Here is a 21,068-nt window from a genome sequence, read left to right on the forward strand (position 1 = left end):
ATTAGCCATTCCTGGCTCATCCCGCCTCTCAGTTCACCTTCCAGTGCTCCACTGAAACTCTTCTTGCTCAGGTCCCTGCACACCTGTGAGTTGTCAGTTTCTCTCTTTCCCATGTTTGACCTCTGTGTAGCCCCTGGCTCTGCAGATAAATCTCCCTTTTTCTTTTCTAAAATACTTTGTGGCTTCCTTTCTCTTTAGCAGCTTCTTAAATATCCTCTCAAGATGCAGTTTCCAAAAGGGTTGGCTCCCTGGCCCTTGCTTTTCTGACTCTGCATTATATCTCTTGGTGATCACATCTTCTCAAATATTTATACTTAAAAAATTTTCTCTATCTTTCTCCTGAACTCCTGACTTCATATCCAAGTACCTAAAGGCAAACACCTTAAATTTAACACACCAAGATCTGAACCTCAAACCTCCTCTAAATTTCTGTCTTTAACTTAGACATAAGTTATTTCACTTTCTACTTGTCCCCCTCCTTTTCAAGAAAGATAGTCATCATGATCACTGTTTCTCAAACCAGAAAGCCACAAGGAATCCAGAGCCCCCTGCTTTCTTTAATATTGTAGTTACTTCAACTCATTCTTTCCATTTTCAGACTTGGTTCCTCTAGCAGCTCTACCAGGCTCTTGGAAGACATGCTATTTCTTTGGCTTTACAGATGGAGACACTTGAAGCAGAGATTTTCAATTTTTTAAACTTATTTTTAAATAATGAAAGGTTTAAGAAGCATCAGTTTTTAGAAAGAATGTAATCTTTGCTTCTTACATGCTACTTTTGTAAGAAGGAGAAGCAAACAGAAGCCAAACAAACCAAAAGAGAAATGTTAATATCTTCCCAGTAGTAAGAATTCAAAGGACTCTGCTTTCAGGATACTTCCCATTTTGAGGTCCTAGGCTTCTTTCTTTACTTTTCTGTTTATTCTTGCTCACCACAGGAGATATGTTGGTACTTCACTGATCTCACTCAGAGCCATAGTTAAGATTTTTTTTCTCAAACAACTATATTAAGATGGAATGGACATATCATATAATTACCTATTGAATATATAATTCAGTGTTTTGTAGTATATAGTTTTGTAGTATTCAGGGTTTTGTAACCATTACCAGTGACTAGTTCCAGAGCATTTTTGTCCATTCAGAATAAATCCTTTGTACTTTATCAGTCAACTACTACCTACTCCAAGCAACCATGAATGTGTTATCTATTTCTGCACACATCTCCATCATGACATTTCACTGGAGTCCTACAATATGTAGTCTCCTTTTGCTCTTTTAACAGCGTAATGATCTCAACCTTAATACGCTGTTGGTGGAAATAAAAATTGGTACAACCACTGTGGGAGGCAGTTTGGAGATTCCTCAAAATATGAAACATTCAACTACTCTGTCATTCAGCGATACCACCCTTGGGTTTCTTTTCTTGACAAAGCAGTGCTCCGGATTGCTGAGCTGCTCATGTTTCTAAGTAAAAGACTAGATTTGCTATGTGGAGCTCAGTAAACCTACTCACACTAGAAGGGGCACCAAACTGCTTTCCATTTAGAGCAGCCACAATACCTCCAGTGGGTTTTTTTTTTTGTTTTTTTTTAACTGTCTCTAGACCTTCAAACCACTGGGAAACAGGGTCCTAGTGTCTGAATGTTGTGAATCAATATGCTTTCAAAAAATGGTGAGTATAACATAGACATAGTAAAATTTAACTTTGTCAAGTAGGGACATTTGGGCACATCATTGTCACTAGGATAGAAAATAACAGAAGTTTCCCTCAAGAGAGTATGAGAGGGGCTGGGGATATAGCCTAGTGGCAAGAGTGCCTGCCTCGGATACACGAGGCCCTAGGTTCGATTCCCCAGCACCACATATACAGAAAACGGCCAGAAGCGGCGCTGTGGCTCAAGTGGCAGAGTGCTAGCCTTGAGCGGGAAGAAGCCAGGGACAGTGCTCAGGCCCTGAGTCCAAGGCCCAGGACTGGCCAAAAAAAAAAAAAAAAAAAAGAGAGTATGAGAAATACATCCTTTGTGAAAAGTCAATGTACAATTTGAAAAAAAAAAAAGTAAATAGTAACATGAAAAAGAAAAAAAAAGTCAATGTACATTGTTTTTTTTTATTTTATTTTGGTATTTACCACTGAAAAATACACATATTCTGAAGACATACATCTGGGAACCATGGTCTTATATAATCAGCATCAATCTTAAGTGGTATCTAGTGTAACTGGGTGTTTACTGTGCGTGATGCCACATTTATACCTATTGTTTTCCAAGACTGAATTAACTATTTAACCTGTTATGCTCATATACATAGTTCTGTATTTTGTACTTCCTCTATGTTACTGTTTGAGTAGTTCTGCAATAACACAGATGAAAAAGAAAAAAAAAAGGCATCTGTGAGTCTAAATATGAACTGGCATTTAGCAGGTTAAAGAAAGTACTACTTGAAAGGTAGAATGGTTCTCAATTACACTTTGTGATTTCTAGATTATGGATTGTAGACTAGACATACTACATACTTTTGATTGATTCTGTCTCATTCAAATTACAATGTCAGATATTAGGAATTTATAAGATACTTATGGGTTGTCGCATTGGCACATTAATTATAATAATTGGGCAGTAAAGGAACTATAGGAATAGATAATATGATATATGTTTTGATGAGGTTGTAGTTAGAATCCCTTATTTATGGTAATAATAAGATCTTATTACCTGACACGGCTATCAAGCTCTTTTGCCTCTTCTTTTCTACTTTCAGGTTATTTTTAAAAATCAGCTTATTCAGGAGCTATACATTGAAAGCCACCCAATCAATCTGAAGTTCCAAGATAAATCTGAAATTCTAAGATTTTCTGTGCTTGTTGTTCATAATATAAATATTAAATTCATTCAGAAAATATTTGCTAACCTTGTTCTAAGTGTTCTTGACTACAGAAATGTATAATGCAAGGCCTGCCATGAAAGACTAATAATAGAGAAGGGAGGCAAAAATTCTGCATATGCATACACATGACCCACATTTACTGAGCCAGGTAATGTAAGCCACATATAACAAGTTCCTTCAAAGTGGGATAAAATATTATACAAATTTAGAGGAAGAAATGATGATCCTAGGCCAGGGTGATCAAGAAAGATGTATGCATCAGTAGTTGAGGAATTGCTTTGTATATATGATATAAAGCTGTCTTTAAATATATATCTGTATTCAAGAATGGTAGTGAGAAGTAGGTGGCTAAAAGCAGTGACATGGAAATCAACTTTTGCCCATCTGCCTTGCAACCTCATTTTGTGTCCTTGAGTTCATAAAATCAATGTAGAAATATGTGTCCTGCATATCTCACTATGATAAATGAGATAATGCAGGATGTCTAAGCTGCTCCCTGTAGTGAAAGTCAGATTGCTTGACAGATGTGTACTTTTTTTTCTTAGGCACCTTAGGCCATATATTGGAATGGTAGTTAAGCACAGCTTTCCATGACTAAAAGGATTAGTGTCCTTACCAAAGTGCCTAATTTATTACTAGGGAGTAACATATTCTATGTAACATCTGAATGTAGTCTGAAAGAAATGGCCTGAATTCCTTGGAGAAGCTGCCTATCTGAACAACCACTAAATTAATGTTTAAAGGAAACAGGTGTTTACTGAGTTGCTACTGCTGGCTTAGGGGCTTTACTTTTGCTTTTTTTTAAAGTATAAATTAATCATACAAAGGGGTATTGGTATTGTAATTATACATGTGCACAGTGTACTTTGAACAAGTTTATACTGTCACTTGTATTCCTTTAAACACCTATTATTGGTATATAAAATCTTTTTTTCTTTTCCTTTTTTTTTTTTTTTTTTTGGTTGTGAGTCTTGCACTCAGGGCCTGGATGCTGTCCTGAGCTCTTTTGGTCACAGTTAGAGCTCTAGCACTTTGAGCCACAACTCCACTTCTGGTTTTCTGGTGGCTAATTGGAGATTAGGGTCTCACAGACTTTCCTGGCTGGACTGGCTTTGTACTGTTACCCTCAGATCTTAGCCTCCTGAGTAGGTAGGATTATGGGTGTGAGCTGCCATTGCCCAGCTATAAAAATCTTTAGTTATGTTTATTTTATTTACTTTCTCCAAAGTAGCAGGGTTTGAACTCAGAGCTGTTTGCTTGCTGGCTCTGCTACTTGCTCAGCTGGCACTCTTCTTGAGCTACATCTCCATTTTGGCTATTTTTTGCTAATTGTTTTGGAAATTGAGTCTCATAGACTTTTCTACCTAATCTGTCTTTGAAATTTAGCCCTTCAGATCTCAGCCTCCTGAGTACCTAGGTTTATAGAGAAGACCCACCAATCCTCATCTAATCATGTTAACTTTGTAGCAGAGGATCTGGGTCTTAGATACTAAACTATGAAATACTTAGGCCATGCAACTGTTTGAAATCACATCAGTTGTAATGTGATATTTGTACTGTTTATGTTTTTAGAGTGCTACATCATCTGAGTTTGATGTTTTTCTTGTATTCTAATTATTCTAGTGTAAACCATTTGTGTTTGTGTGTGTGTGTGTATTTGTATAAATATTCATTATTTGTTGGTTTGTTTTGCTATAGGTTACTTCTAGAGCTTCTGGAACTGCTGTTTGACAAGTTTAATGCTGTGGCCACTGCCCACTCTGTGGTCCTGGGGTATCTGCAGGACTCAGTTGGGACTCCTGTGACCCAGCAGGAAGAGATCAAATTGTATGATATGGCAGATGTATGGGTGAAGATCCAAGATGTGCTGCAGGTAAGGACCTTTTACAAAGGCCAGTGTCTTGATTCACGACAACTATTACTAAGTTTTGAGAATAACAAAATACTCAACTACCTAAAATACTAATGTAAGAGTCATAAAGAGGTGAGAAAGTAATGCTTCCATGAATTAAGAATGCCGTTTTGCCATCTTCTGAAAGTCTTTCAACAAACATTCATTTTTCTAGCTTAGGCTTTAAAAATAGAAACATATTCTCAAAATGTAGCAATCGAGGTTGTACAGTATCTGACTTTGTGTTCTAATGTACTTTATTTCACTACAACCAGCCAAATATGAAGATAGTGAAGACTTGAGAGGCAGAGGGAGGATATTTTTGATTGAGAACATGCTGGGCTATGTAGTAAGTTTTCTACTAGCAATTAATATAGAGTATATAGAAGGAGATTTTGTCTCAATAAACCAAACCATTAAAGAATTAAAAAACATAATAAATATGTTCTTAAGCACTATTCTATAAAGTGAGCTAACTTTATTGACTTATTTTCTTATAACTTTTCCCTATACTGGGTTAAATGATAGGTCAAGAGGTTAATTTGAGGAGTGAAAATAAATATGTAAGATGTAAATGCGCCACTTTGATTGGTTGATTGAAACAAGAGAAAATCATATTACCTTTTGGAATGATACTACTGAGATGGCATTTAGAATTGTGTTATATTTTCTTTCCATATTCCAGCAAAACATATTTTATTTGGCCAGGTGAAAATTAGAAATACAATTAAGAGTTAGCTGAAACAAGTTTGACATAGCTAAATAGGAGTGACTTGGTTAGCAGTAGCTACTAATGTGAGAGAAATTAAGTATATGGAGGGAATCGAAAAATGTAACTGTGTAGGAATGAAATTACTTAGATAGCAAATAGGAATTTTTGTGCTAAAAATAAATCATGAATGTAAATTGCAGTTATTTTTGAGAACATAGGCTTGCTCCTGATGGATTGAATGATTGATTCTTAGTTAGGAATTCATTAGATTTTTTTTGGTACGGTGCATTTGCTTTATTGATGATTTGGTGGAAATAGTGTGGGTTGAAACTACATTTTCTGAGTTCCTGTAACCAATATGTCAATTACTATGTGCCTGTAATAGGTGTTTGATAAATATTTCTATAAATATCTTTTATGGGTTGAAGGTAGGTTATTTAACACATTATGTCTTGATTTGTTAATCTACCACATGGAAATAATATTTGTCATTTATGTTACCCGTTTAAGTGTAAGATAATATATTTTAAGTCCATTTAAAAAACAGAATTAGGGACTTGCAATGCTGGCCACAATGAAGTTATCTTTTGCCATGAGCACCTATGAGCCTGGTGGACCCAGATATCGCAGTCAGCAGAGGAAAGAGAACACATGAGATGAGCTTCATTTTCTTCCCTGCTTCTTTTTGGGGCACTTGCCAACCTATAGTGCAAGGAAGTGGTCAGGCAGCAGCAGGGGAGCATAGATCTGAGTTTAGGGATGCAGAGAAGAGTAGGATTCAGAGAGGAGGGAATTGAATTAAAGAGTCCCAGAAAATGTAAAGCACAGTACCAATGAACCTTTGGTTATATATGAAGCTGTGCACATCACAACACAGTTACCGTGGGACTGTGAGCTGAATGGAGATTGAAGGATACCTGGAAGTGTTTGAATTCAGACCAGGTAGTTTCGGTGGGGGAGCATATTGAATATTGTATGCTGTCATCTATGACTTCAGAAAGGTCATGCTTTAGGAATACCCCTGCTTCTAGCTATAATGGAAAGGTTAGTGTATATTGCAGAGAGCAAAACCTCAAACCAAGTCCCTTTGGAATTAGCCTTATCCACTTATAAATAAACTGTCTGATAGAGGAAAACTGTAAAGTAAGAACAACGTAACTACAATTCTCAATAATGAACCATCCACAGTGTCTAGAGTACAATTGCTATGCTTATGAAAAAGCAATACAATATGACACATAGGCACAGTAAAGAAGCTCACAGAAATTAGTATCTGAAATTAAAACCACCAGATGAATTTAGTTAGGAACACTCTAGGTGAAAGGATTGGTGGAAATGAAGACTGATGAAGGTAAGCCATCTAAACGAAATACCAGAAAGAAAAATGGACAAAGCCACACATCCTCTGAGACAATATCATGTATCTTCACAGTCTAATCATCATGGGGTTAGATGTAGGATACTAGAAGAAATAATTGCCAAAGAATTTCCCAATTTGTTGAAAAGCCCTCAGAGCCAAGAAGTTCACCAGATCCCAAGTAAGATTTAACAGGAAAATCAAAATCTAGAAACAGCGTTATCAGTTTGCTGAAGACTAAGAGAAAAAAAAATCTTGCAGAGTCAGGAGTAAAGGGCACATTGCTCATAGAGAAACAGTGATATAAATTATCACTGACTTCTTATCAGAAATAGTGTAAGCCAAGTATCAGTGAGTTTCATCTTAAACATGCAGGAAACCCCCAAAATTGTCAATCTAGAATTTTGTTATCAACTGAAAATATCCTTTGCAATGAAGATAAAATAGACTTTTTTTTTTTTAGCTTTTACATCAGCTTTATTCTCAAAGCTGTGTGAGTTAACAAACCCTCACATTGCTTACTATTGTGGGAATCATATTCTTTCTTAAATGTACCAAAATCTTATATTCAACAGTGAGTCCTGGGTTGCAAAAGAGGATTTACTATTTGCACTTGTCTATAAGGCTTTGTTATAAATTAGTCAAAAGACACACACACACACACAAGTGCTACAAATAGAGACTTTTTTTCAATAAAGCTGAAGCTACACTTCATGAAACAGTTTTTCATGTGGAAGAAGAATAAAGAGCTAGAAAAATAGTCAGAAATGTGAATATGTGGGCAAAGGTAAAGTGCTTTTTTCTTATTATCTATTTATTTGTTAAATTTTTAAACAATTTCAAGCTTGTTGAAAAGTAGAAGTATACATGTCCCTCTTTACTCAGATTTAGCTATTCTTAACATTTGACTACTTTTTCTATTTATTTTCTATGTACATACATAGTATTTTTACTTAAAAAATTGACATCCTTTTATCTGACCTACTAGATGTATTCTAGTTTTGTCATATGACCTAATAATGTTGTGTATAACAGAGTTTTTGTTCCTTCAGTTGAGAAGCCAATCCAAAATTACATATTTCATATAGTTTCCTTTAGACATGAACATTTCTACTTTTTCTTGTCTCTCTATAATAATGATGTTGTTGAAAAATAAACTCTCTTCCTCTTAACCTGTTTTCTGTTTAAAAACATAATTAGGATGTAAAAATATACATAGGTTAAAAGGATATTGTAGGAAAATTTATCATGAGATGCCAGTATATTATTACCTAAACAAAGTAGGCATTACAGTATCAGATGGAATTATGTGTATCATATTGTGACATTTAAATCTTGAGAACTTAAACCCTAGGGAGAAGTGTTGGGTAGACTATGTAACTCTTCTCTGGCAAAGTTGTAATTTTCTGAATGAGTTTATGTTCTTTGGCTAAGTTGGACTAGTACGCTAAAAACATTGAAATGAATAATGACCTTATTTATAATACTATTATGAAGAAGAGATACACCTTTTCTATATAGTTTGAAAAGAGTGATTTTTGGTTTCTGTCTCTGTATTATAGAGTCAGTTATTTTTACCAGCTTTAATGATACTAACTTAATAGTTCAAAAAGTTCACTTTTTTAAAGTGCTGTTCAGTATATTTATGGAGTTGTACTACTATCACCTCTATATAATTTTTAGACATTTTTTATCACCCCACAAATATCATCTGTGTCTATAGTAGTGTTTTCCTATTCTCCAATCCCTTTAACATAGTCCTCGGCTACTAGGCATTACTTTTTCTAAAGATTTCTTATTCTTTTAATTAGTTTGCTTTATTGTTACTATAGAGGAGATATACAGAGGAGTTAAATTTACGTACGTAAGGCGGGAGGTACATTTCCTTTCATATAGTTCCATCACTCCCACTCCCTTCCTCCCATCTCCACCCATGAGTTGTGTAGTTCACTTTCATCAATGTCCAGTGTGCTTCACTGCTGCACTTTTTACTCTTTTCCCTCTGATTCTGTGCTCATTTTCCACCCTCACACAGATAGCATGTGAATATTCTGAATACACGGTATATAAGGTAAAAAATACAGAATCATTGGCAAAAGAAAAAACAAATTACAAAGAAGTCCTTTGTTGCCATATCTTTGGAGCTCATTTCAGTATGTATATTATTTTATATACATAGGAAGAGGCCCTTGATTTTTACACTTTTGTGATTCTCTCCTAATACTGTCCTCTTTTGGTCTCATTGTATGTGAGTATCTAGAATCCTGTGTAATTGGTCATATCCCAGTGCGTTTCAAATCTAACTTTCGCATATCTGAGAGAACATGTGCTGTTTATCTCTCTAATCTATTTCCATGCAAATGACATTGTTTTATTCTTTCTTTGTAAAATTCCATTGAATTTAGTTACCACATTTTTTTTTGGGATCCACATATCTCTTGTGGATATATCTTATTTTTTTTTCATGGATCTAGGTGTTCATTCTTTTTTTTTCTCTAATGCAGATCCTTAAAAAATTTTACAGTTTAAGAGACAGTAGACAAGATCTATTTTTGTGTCTTGAAGAGCCACTAAAGAGGTATCACTTTTTATGTTTATCTGTTAGTAATTTGTAATCCCTGAATAGTGCACTTGGTAAAATTGCTGCTCTTTCACATTAATGCATACTTGTAATAATTCCATAAGCTGTTTGACAAGTATAAAGCATATAAAAACTATTCGAATAAAAAGTTTAATATAGAAAGAATATTTCCTATATTTTATAGTTTGTTTAAGGTTAACATGAATATATTCTTGGTCTTTTCTTTTTTGTTTTCTCTATTTTTCTTCATTGATTTCCCCGTCTTAGGTATGCACTCTTCTGCCCTCTTTTATTTTTCTTCGTAAACATTTTGATAAAATGTCTTCATCATGAATTGAATAGGTCTGTTGTTCTTTTTCAAACTTATTTTACTTATCTTTATTATTTATAGATTTGATAATTCAAAAGTTTTTTCAAACGGAATTCCCTTAATAAAAAGCAAATATTGCACTTGCTATAGAAACTAATTTTTACCTGTTCCTTATCTTAGAAGAAAACATTTACTCTGAGAAAAAGCAGTTTTGAATGAGAAATTCATCTAAATGTTGTTTTTTGGGTTTTTTTTTTTTTGGCCAGTCCTGAGCTTTTTGATGAAGACTAGTATTCTACTACTTGAGCCACAGTTCTACTTCCAGTTTAATCTAAATGTTTTAAATTATTGTTATACAAAAAATGGTTTTACAGCTTTTAAATTATTTTTAAATTTCTGTCTCTTCTAATTCTCATAGTTCTTTCAGGTTGCTTAGTACTGAGAATATTAGTACATCATTAATAAGCTGACTATGTAATGGCATACACTTGTCAACTAACACTGCTAAGTATAAAAAAACAGTTGATGTAATGCAAAGTATAATACATCATTATGATACATGTTGGAGGGATTAGGAGGATTTTTTGGACTGATAACAAACTGTATCAGCAGAAAAATTATGGAGGGAGAGAAATTGGGGAGTGGCACTGTAATGCAGTAGGAAACCTAATGAGATAATATTGGTAGATAGTACAAAAAAAGTGAATGGCCCAGATCTTTAGAAATAAGAAAAGGGAGAATTTAGCTACAACTGAAGGCTTATTTTGCGTACTAGAAGAAAAGGTTCAGTAGGTAGATCCAGATTGCAGTTTCTAGGAGACTTTTTAGTGCTATTTGAGTGGTTTGGAATTTAATTGTAGTAGTTCTTGAACGTGCTACATATCAGATTTATCCCTGGATTGATTCTTAACCCCCTTCTGAATAAGGCATATGGTGGATAATGACTAGATTCTGTGTTGTGTAGCTCCTGAGATGATTCAGATATATTTGGGACTAGTGATGCTTCAAATATGTTTCTTGAATCAGCAATAATGGTATTACTCTGGAACATATTAAAATGCATAATTTCATCCCATCCTTGACTTATTGAACCAGAAACACTGGGGTAGGACCCATAGGGGCAGGGTCTCATAATTTTTTTTTCTTCTTTTAAATTAATTTTATTGTAAAGTTGATGTACAGAGGGCTTACAGTTATATATGTAAGGTAGTGAGTACATTTTTTGCCAAACTTGTTACCTCCTCCCTCATTTTTCTCCCACCTTCCCTCCTCCCCAATTTCCCCCTCATTGTGCATTTTAACAAGCCATTCAGGTATTGTTACTTTGGGGGATTTTAGCTGGGGAGTAATGAGTTGAAAGGAGATTCATGTGATAGCAATGAAAAGAACTGATGGAGAAGTCAACTACCATAGAAGCTAATGAGTCTATTGCTTGCAGTATTGTCTAATAGTAATGTAAGACATTCTTTGATGGTGAACAAACGTAAGAGAGAGAAATGGATTTATAAACTTTTTGAATGTTCTAGAAAATTGGCGAAATGATATAGTTGACCTATCAGCTTAGTTTCCAGTGGACACATGAGTTAGTTTTAAATTACTGGGACCAACTATCTGTTACTAACCGGGGAATGAAGCTGAACGAAAGCTATTCAACGAGAGTACTCCAGTGAGGTGAGGGAGAGCCTGAAATAGTATACACTGTTGTTTTTTCTTTTTTGCCAGTCCTGGGGCTTGAACTTGGCCTGAGCACTGTCCATGGCTTTTGCTTTTGCTCAAGGCTAGCACTCTGCCACGTGAGCCACAGTGCCACTTCTGGCCTTTTCTATATATGTGGTGCTGAGGAATCGAACCCAGGACTTAATTTAAGCAAGGCAGGCCCTCTACCACTAGGCCATATTCCCAGCCCTTAGTATATACTTTCGTATTACATTGCACATTGCACATTGAGTGTGCAAGTGGTAACACAGGAGGACTCTGGCTAGGAACCAATTAATGTTTGCCTGTGTGGAGGATTTAGGACAGAGACTTTTGGTTTGTTTTCATGTAGAGTGTTATACATAGGGCCTATTTAGTTTTCATATACTTGTCGGAGGAATGATCTTTAGGTTAAAATTATTTCTGAATAAAATAATCGAGAATAACAGACACCTGTAATTAAGCATATGGCAGTCTGAGTGGAAATGAGGGCATAATATGTTGAATAGAGTTGTTAGTATTGAGAAATCTAATTTCAATGTTTATTTGAATGGAATGTATTCTGCATATTCAATATTGGAGAAGAAAATAATTGTTGATCTTTTCAGGACTTCAGCAATTTTTGTCCACTTTTGTTCACTAGAACTTGGACTATCCCTAGCAGGCAAAACCTAGGTTTTAGTTGGTAGCCTCATTTGTCTCAGCGTGTTTGTGTCTGGAGACAGACAGTGAGGAGACAAGGCTATAGTTGTCAGAGTAACAAGGTGTCACAGCTTTCTCTTAGTGTCAGCCCTGTGACCACACACCGTTGCACTCCTCTCTGAGTTTTACACTCTTTTGAAATTGTGATAATAGAAATACATGTTTTTGCCCTTCTGAGCAGCAGCAGTACCTTCCAAAATGTCACCTACATGGTGACATACCTGTCATACTGATGGCTACACTTTTTCAAGTGGATAAGATGGTGCACTAGAAACGCAAAATACTCATTTCGAGTTGAATGCTGCATTATGTTAACCCAACCCAAATGCTTCAGCTTTCATAGTTCTGATAAATTTCCAAACCAAATGTGTCCACTTAGGTATTGCTGGGTGACTTGTTTAACCACACCTTGGTGTACTAAACAGTGTCTGCAGATGCAGACAATGGGCTCTGAATGCTTTGTTTACCACTAACAGTTACTTCCAGAGCAAATCTTTTCATAGTTTTAGTTGCCTTGGTTCCTTTTTTTTAAGAGAGTGACAGAGACAGAATGTACAATCATTTTACTTTTGTTAACTGCCACATTAATGTTTAAATAGTGATAAAATTAACCTCATGCAGGGACAACTTACTGCTTGCTGCCTGGTAAGAAAATCCACAAAATGAGTGGTACTAATTGTGACATAGAAGGGATTTGCAAGGAGACATACAATTTCCATTTTGAATCCAGGTTGGCAAGCAGGTTATTCTTAGGTATTGTTGCATTCAGTACTTTAGTTATTTGATGATTCCCTACCTTAAAGTAAAACTGGCTTCCCCCCCCCCCCAGTGTTCTAAGCCAGATAACTTGTGAGAGGTGTTATTTATTTATTTATTTTAGAATCTTCTTTTAGAAGCAGTTATTTTTCGTTTCTTAGCCTTTACAACTTCTTCATGACCTCTGTTTTGGTTGGCCTAGCAAAGCCATACTGTCAGCTAGGCCATAGAGTCTACAATAAGGTACGCCCCCCCCCTTTCCCCCCCACCCCCAGAAGTTTTGTTTTATCTTGTCAGTAGCTAGGTAGCATGCTGCAAAGTGAGTTAAAGTTCATGAGCACAGTTTAATTAACATTTGAAGCTAAAATAAAAAAACTTTTCTCCAATTCAGAGAGAGTTTCTGCAGCCCCAGGACTCTCCCTGTGTTGTTTCATGTTTACTATTAACAAGGAGATTGCTCTGGCTGCTAGTGCAGATGTGGCAGATGCCCAAGTCAGAGTGCTAGGATATCTAATGCTCAGTGAAGCTTGACGTAAATGTGGACAGCTTAAGGCACCGTGCCAAACTTCAGAAAATAGTAGCTTGGCAGGGGATAGCTAGAATAGATAGATCTGGTGGCAAGTCTGTTTTTCTTAAATTTCTAGATGTCTGACATGGCCCTGTTTGTTCCTGATTACATCCTGTGTAGTTTTCCTTCCAATTCACCACCTCCATTGCTTATCTCTGTTTAGTTTTATCTCAGATTTTAGAGGATGGACAGTTATAACCAAGTGTCCCTTCAAGATTTGCTTATCAAGATTTGGCACCTAGGCTTAAGCAAAAGAGTTCCTAGGGACCAAGAGACCACAGGGAGTAGTGGTCATCGATAGTCATAGGTAAAATTCTGTAATAATGGAGGGATCATTCTATGAGTTGAATGAATTTAAAGCAGCAGTCATGACATTTACTGGCATTGCTAATGTTTTACCAGAAAAGAGTTTAGAGCAACACAATGATATTTTTCTGGATTGATCATCTTTTTAAAAAGTTTGCTTTTTTTTTTTTTTAAACCTATTCTGATTGTGGAGGAAATGCATATATCTCAGTTCTTGGCAAGAGTGATAGCTCTTTTGGCTTCATTATCTATCCTGCAGACAAACTATTCAGAAACTTTGTCAAGATAATCACTTTTTATTTCTCCAAGTTCTGTTGAGTAAGGAATTTGTGAAGGTCCCACTGCCCAGTGCTTCTTCTTCAGCTAGTATTGCCATGCATTGCAGTGTGGACTGGGCTAGAAGGAGCAGGACAACTTTGCTATGTGTCTGGTGCCTTCCTCTTCTCCATACTGTCTCTTCCTCCATATGATCTTGTAGCGTGTTGGTCTCAGGGTAGTTGGACTAACATGATAGCTGGATTCCAGACTTGGATGGTATACAGTATCACATCTGCCTCATTCTTTGAGTCACAAGAGCAGCTGAGATTCAGTGGCAAGGAAGAGTAGCAAAGCCATTGTAGCTAACTTTACTCCTGACAACATTGAGGGGTTTGTGAGAATTTACTTTTGTAAATTCTCCAGAGTCCAACATTAGCACAAAATATTGTTACCGAGTCATTGTCACAAGGTAGAAATCAACATTTTTCCTTGTTAACTTTGTTTAATTGATTAGGGAATACTTAATGACTTAAAACAGATTCAGACAAACTTTCCAATTTGATCATATGAAAGATTATCCAATAAAGAAAATACAAGTCTTCACAAGATTGCTTTATTTCTACTTACTGAAGTAGGTAGGGAAGTCTTGTTGTTGTTGGTCCTGGTCATGGGGATTGAACTCAGGGCCTGGGTGCTGTCTCTGAGCTCTTTTTGTTCAAAGCTAGTGTTCTACCACTTTTAGCCACAACACCACTTCTAGTTTTCTGGTGGTTAATTGGAGATAGGAGTCTGTGAAAACTTTCCTGCCCAGGTTGGCTCCAACTGTGATCCTCAGATCTCAGCCTCCTGAGAAATTAGTACTATAGGTGCAAGTCACCAACATCTGGCTAGATTGGGAGATCTTTGAAAGAGAAAATGGACTTGGTTCTTCAGGAAGTAAGCCACCACTGTAGTTCATCCATCCCACCTTCATTATAGAAAGAATGATCAGACCTAGGTAGAGCAGTACAGTGAATCCTCATCATCTCACCAGTTGTCAAATAATAACTAATATTTATCTCTATCCCTCCCTATTTTGAAACAATCTTATAGATCACATAGTTTTTTCCTCCATTTCAGTTTATATCTAAACAATAAGAACTTTCCTTAAAAGACCACATGAATACCTAGAAAAAATATTCTTACAAGTAAATATACAGTCATCATTGTTAATATTTGCATTTTATAAAACATGATAATTATGTTTTTTACAAGTTGAGTCAGGATTCAACTAAGATTTATGTGTTATATAGTTTAATAAGTTTTTAGGACCCTTTTAATCTATAAGTTTCCTGTACATCTCTCATTTTATTTTTGTCCTTGAAATTTATTTATTGATTTATGAGATTATTTATTCTGCAGAATTTCTTACAGAATGGCTTTCATTGATTAGTTAGTGTCATTTGTGATTTACTTTTGTCTTGTGACTTGGGTAGAGAAGATCAGATTTAAATTGATTTGAGATGGACATGATTGTACTTCATAGATGATGGTAGATATTATCCTCTTTTGACCATGGGATAATATGGTGAAAACAGTGTTTTTAGGATGATTTATCTGCCAACAGTGTGAAAAATAAATTGGTGGTAAAAGAAATGGATGGAGAGTTTCTAGTCAAAAGGCAAGTTCGATCCTAGGAAGGAAGACAGAGCAATGAAAGAAAGGGGATAGAGAGATTAGAGAGATTTTGAAAATAGAATGAACTTTCATAACTTTGTTGCATTGACTCTAACAAATGAAGAGCCCTAAGTCAAGGTGAAATTTTGAACCTGAACGATTGAGAATTAAGATTTGAAGACTGGAGGGCTGGGAATATGGCCTAGTGGCAAGAGTGCTTGCCTCGTATACATGAAGCCCTGGGTTCGGTTCCTCAGCACCACATATATAGAAAATGGCCAGAAGTGGCGCTGTGGCTCAAGTGTCAGAGTGCTAGCCTTGAGCAAAAAAGAAGCCAGGGACAGTGCTCAGGCCCTGAGTCCAAGGCCCAGGACTGGCCAAAAAAAAAAAAGAAAAAGATTTGAAGATGGTGCTCTGCTGATGTTAAATTGAGGCATTGTCATAAGAGAGGCTAAAGGAGATAGTAATTTAGAGGATAATATATAGAATTATTAAATGGATTCTTCAAAAATATATACTGGTGAGATGAGGTGTGCATTGGTGAAATAGTTCATCAGCTCAGCCTTCCAAAGCTGTTAAAGACAGAGACAGTGGCCAGAGGCTGGAATTTCTTTTGATGATGGCCACATTTTCCCATTCTTTTGTATGGCTAAGAGAATGTATAGGAGATTTGGCAGGTGAATTTTTTAACAGGACCAACATTCTGCTTAAACTGTATGATCTTTTAGAAGATTGCTTTGGAGATGTAGAGTGATAGCTTGGGAAAGGAATTAATGCTAGTGAGCCTGGAACAAAGTGAAGAAGCAAGCAAGACAGAAAGTATGAGACCAGTCATACAGTAAAAAATGTTGTGATTGGGGTGTTTGATACACTAGACTTAACACTAGTTGTTTCCCTTGTAATCCCTATATCCACCAGCCTGACAAATATTTTAAGAAAATATTCCTTCAAAATATCTGTTGAATTGTTTAACAGCATCATACTCACTCCTCTGTGTTTTATGTATACTTTTGCTTAGTTATAAAAAGATGAGAAAATCAAATTTTACTATCAAGTCTATACCTATAAGTTAATGAAGTGGCGAAGAGAACTGATGTTTCCTTATCAGAGTCAAATTGTGTTCAAATCATTCTCAATTTTTTTCCTTCAGTAAGATTGTATCATAAATCTTGTACCACTCATTCTTTATTTTAAATTATTCTAGGCTTTCCATAAATGTTTGTTGATATTAAAGTATTGTTCACTTAGGTGAGAGTAGCACACGCTTGTTTTTGGTTAGCTACCTAAAAGTTTTGAAGGGTTTTTAAAAACACCAAGTGAGCAGCAACAAAATTTACTGCTTTGGAGATGATTTCTTTGGAAGACAAGTGACAGCAAATGACGAAATCTCAGCACGAAGTAGCCAGCCTCACAGGGGTGATAAATGACAGCACTTAGATATGTGTTAGCAGCATGATATGGCAGTGAAAAAGGCCAGCACTATTCTTGGGTCTTCTGCGCAAAACAGCATCTCACACTGAGCTGGGCTGAGCATCCCTTTCTGTCTAAGTCCTCAGGAGGCAGCATCTGGGAGGCTTCCTTGAGAGCTGGGTGGGCATGTATGCACCAGAAAGACAGACAACTGGGTGGGAGTCCCGAGCAGAGCATCTGCAGTGATTTAGGACTTTAGATGAAGCCAAATATGTTGCTTTTAGAGGAAGTGACATGTTTAGGAATGAGCGCAGCAGCAAAAAGTTGTTAACCTTTGCTGAGATGGGAAAAATCTTGAGGAAATAATCATCATTGGTTACTAAGATGAAAATTCTGATCCTTGTAGTTGATACTGGCTTACTTCAGTGCTCTTAGAAGAAGTTGTACCCACATTTACTGTTTAAAGATCATAAAAAAGCAGCTGTACAAAACATAGTACAAATCTAAGAGGACACAGAATGAGTGGAAAGTGTGTGAGGATAGTAACAACAAAAACAACAACAATAAAATAGCAGAGGGAACCATCCCTACATCGGACACTGAGGAAAGGGAACCAAGCATCTCATGGTGGTATTGGGAAGGAAGGAATGAATGAAGGAGGGAACAGATGCTGCTAAACAAAAGAAACGTAAAGCACATATCACCCCAAATGGGGAAAGTGTCTGTATGGTTAAAGATCATAGACTTCATAAGCTAGAGTAGAACAATTTTCATCATTGTGAATGTCAAAATGTATACTGTGAAATATATATAATAACTTAACCTCCCCCAAAAAGAAAAGAAATGTACTTGCCTTACAAATGAAACTGTAACCCCTCTGTACTTCACTTTGACAATGAAGAAGGAAAAAAAAAAAGCAGCTGAAAAGCAAAACTAAGCAAATATGCTGGTTGGTGGCTTACTCCTTAATACTAGAAGCCAGTCTACCAAAAAGCCAGAAGTGGAGCTATGGCTCAATGGCTCAAGTGGTAGAGCTGCTAGCTTCAAGTAAGAAAAGGTCAGGGACAGTGCCCTATGCCCTGAGTTCAACCCCAGGATTGGCACAAAAACTAGAACAAATATTTGTCTCAAAGGATCAATATTGACAGTGCTTACTATAGTGGGAAAAGGGACACAAAAGAATAATGAATCATGTAGGTGGGGTGCTTTTGATAGAAATTTTGTTGAAAATGTTAAACTTGAGAACAATGGGGATGAGACCTTGAAGCAGTCTTTAGGAATTTATATATGAAATAAAGGAATTATTTATTTTCCTCCACACTACAGGTGAGCACAGCAGAAAGAAATGAAGAAATGAAGAAAGTAAATAATATGTCAGGGAATATTTCTGCAGTAAGAACCATTGGACCATAGAACATTCTTCTTGGAAAATAGCATTGAATTTCATTGGATGTTTGATCCTGACACAATTGAATAAATAGGGAAATAGATAGAATACACCTGTAGGTTCTTTTCATTTATCTTGTATCCAACTCCAGGCTATGTTGATGATATCTTTACCTGCTGTGATTAGAAAGAAATGGCATTTTTTTTCTTTGACTATACTAAAGAATAGTCTAAATGCTTAGTTGATTGACATAGGTATAAAGTGGAGCTTCTTGCTCTGAGATTGACCTGGCACTGTCCCCTCTGATTTTGTAAAATCACTCCTCTCTGTTTGAGATGGACTGTTCAGGATTCTTACTGAGGGTGGCCAAATTTTATGGAATGAGCTGATACGTATACTGTCAGTGTCTTTTTCAAAGATACCTCATAACCTACCAGGGTTGCTAGCTAGTCTCCCTGGCCAGCTTTGGGATCAGAAGAGCATTTGAAGTGAATTCCACTTTTATTTTCCTCAGGATTTTACTTCTAGCAGATTAAATGTTCTTAGACTCCTACCTTGTCCTGTAGAAGAGTGACAATTACAGGTTCCTGGATAGGAAAGGTCTACTGAAAACAAATCTGATTTCTTAGGCAGGGTAATGATGTATGTGTTAGTCTTTGTAGTGGTGTCATTATATAATTAAAGAAGTTACTGAAAAGAAAATTTGTACTCAGATTCAGTTTTATTACAAATAATCTATGTTTTGCATGATAATCCATTCTCTAGGATAAGATTGTTTTCTTAAGTAGGCATTCAGATGTCTCCACAATTTGTGATGTTTATTTTTCCAAGCTTACTTTCAAGCTTCCTACCAAAAGGCCCCTTGTTAATCAAATCAATCTTTCTCTCTGTCCTCCAAATATGACTCTGCTTTTTTCTTATCCCAGTACTTTCGTTGGAACTATAAATCTTTCCTCCTGCCTTTGCCCTCATCCCTGAATACTTTTTCTGATGTGCTACAATCCTCTATCTGATCTGTATAAAGCATTCATTCATCATTTCCTTTCAGAAACTTGATGTTCTTTTGTTTTTTACTTCAACATCTCTTGGTTTTAATCAGGTCACAGTTTCTCTTGAGGACCATTTCTTACACTTCTTTACCTTTCAGTGTTTTTTTTGTATTTGCATTTTTAATTCTTTACTCAGCTTATCTTTAGGCCTTTTGAGAAAGGAGACTGTAACTTGTTTATTATGTACCTTCCATTTACCCACAGACTTTGGTACAGGTTCTTAAATTCACTATTTACCTAATAAATGCTTTTGGAATGAATGAGTAGTAGATATCCATACCTAGTACTGATTGTCTGATTTAAGATTTACAAAAGAATATTTCTTTATTTCACCCTTCAATTCATATGTTGATGTCAAATCCCCAATGTGATGGCATTTGGAAGTAGGGCCTTTTTACAGGGATTAAGTCATCAAGAATAGAATTAGTGTTCTGCCATGTGACCCAGGAAACAGACTTTTGCTAGACAGGGAATTTGCTGGTGTCTTGATCTTGAATTTTCTAGTTTTTAGAATTGTGATAGAATAAATTACTGTTTATAACTATCCATCTATTTTTTTGTTATAGCAAATCAAACAAAAATAAGATAAAAATTTAAAATTTTTATAACTCTGTTGAGCTTTGTAGGTTTAAAATATGTGTAGCATAGAATCATAAAAGAGTTACTAGAATCATAAAAGAATTTCCAGGAGACCAATTCCTCCTACCTTTGCTTAGGATAGCTAGTAGTTAGAGTCTCCTTTTGTGAAGTATTTCTTAACTTGATAGGTTTCAATAAAAGGGGAATGAAATAATGTTGGTAAGAGAAACCACTAATATTTGAGACTACCACATATTATATAACACTCATTGACACATCTTATTATCATCACTAGTATAATAAAAATAGACTTGGAAGAACAGTAAAATATTTGAAATTTGATAGTGAAGTTAAAGTAAAACTAGCTAAGTTTTCCTCTTTTGGAGTCATTCAAAATTTAGGTTTTTCATTTTGATTTTCTTAACCTTATTAGAATTTTTTCTTTTAAATAAAATTGCAAATTCAATCTACTTCGTTCAGTGATATTGTTGGTATGCAATTACCTTCTTAAAGTGTTAGGACTTTCTTTGGTATCACCAGAGCTTCTATTATATAATTCTTTGGAGTAAGTAACTAGTTAATCAAGGCCTGCATTTCACTGGAGGGGCAGCTTCCAGTGAGTGGTCTGGAGGTGTTTGAGAAGCATTTTTGGTCCTCTGAGAGGCAAGGTACTGTAGAAATAAATCTAAGGCTTTTCATTACAACTCCTGACCTACTACACAAAAACGTGCTAACAACTTTGACGATTCTTTTCCATAGTCAAAGAATTAAACAAAAAGGTCCTATTAATTTTCAGCTCCATTAGAGATGCAAGAGTCAAAAAAGATATTTGGCAAATGGAAAGGGACTAAATTAGTAAGAGAAAGCAATTTTAATTTCAAGCTTCAAGTGAATGTTATAAATAATCTAGCATTACAAAAAGACTGCACCATTAAAAAAAAAAAAAGACCATGAAAACTAACAGTGCCCTTT

General features: G+C 35.7%; 1 protein-coding gene and 1 pseudogene across 3 annotated transcripts in view; one reads left to right on the forward strand and one right to left on the reverse strand.

Annotated features, from left to right (window-relative positions):
• Positions 1 to 21,068, forward strand: part of Exoc4 (exocyst complex component 4) — a 669,227-nt gene that overhangs the window by 115,196 nt on the left and 532,963 nt on the right. For all 3 annotated transcript variants that reach the window (XM_048340247.1, XM_048340248.1, XM_048340249.1), the window contains exon 7: positions 4,578 to 4,752. In XM_048340247.1, the coding sequence (XP_048196204.1) occupies positions 4,578 to 4,752 (175 nt within the window). The remainder of the gene's footprint in view (positions 1 to 4,577; positions 4,753 to 21,068) is intronic.
• LOC125347451 lies at positions 7,374 to 7,510 on the reverse strand (annotated as a pseudogene).

This window comes from Perognathus longimembris, chromosome 2 (assembly GCF_023159225.1).
Source record: "Perognathus longimembris pacificus isolate PPM17 chromosome 2, ASM2315922v1, whole genome shotgun sequence".
Classification (NCBI taxonomy): Eukaryota; Metazoa; Chordata; class Mammalia; order Rodentia; family Heteromyidae; genus Perognathus; species Perognathus longimembris.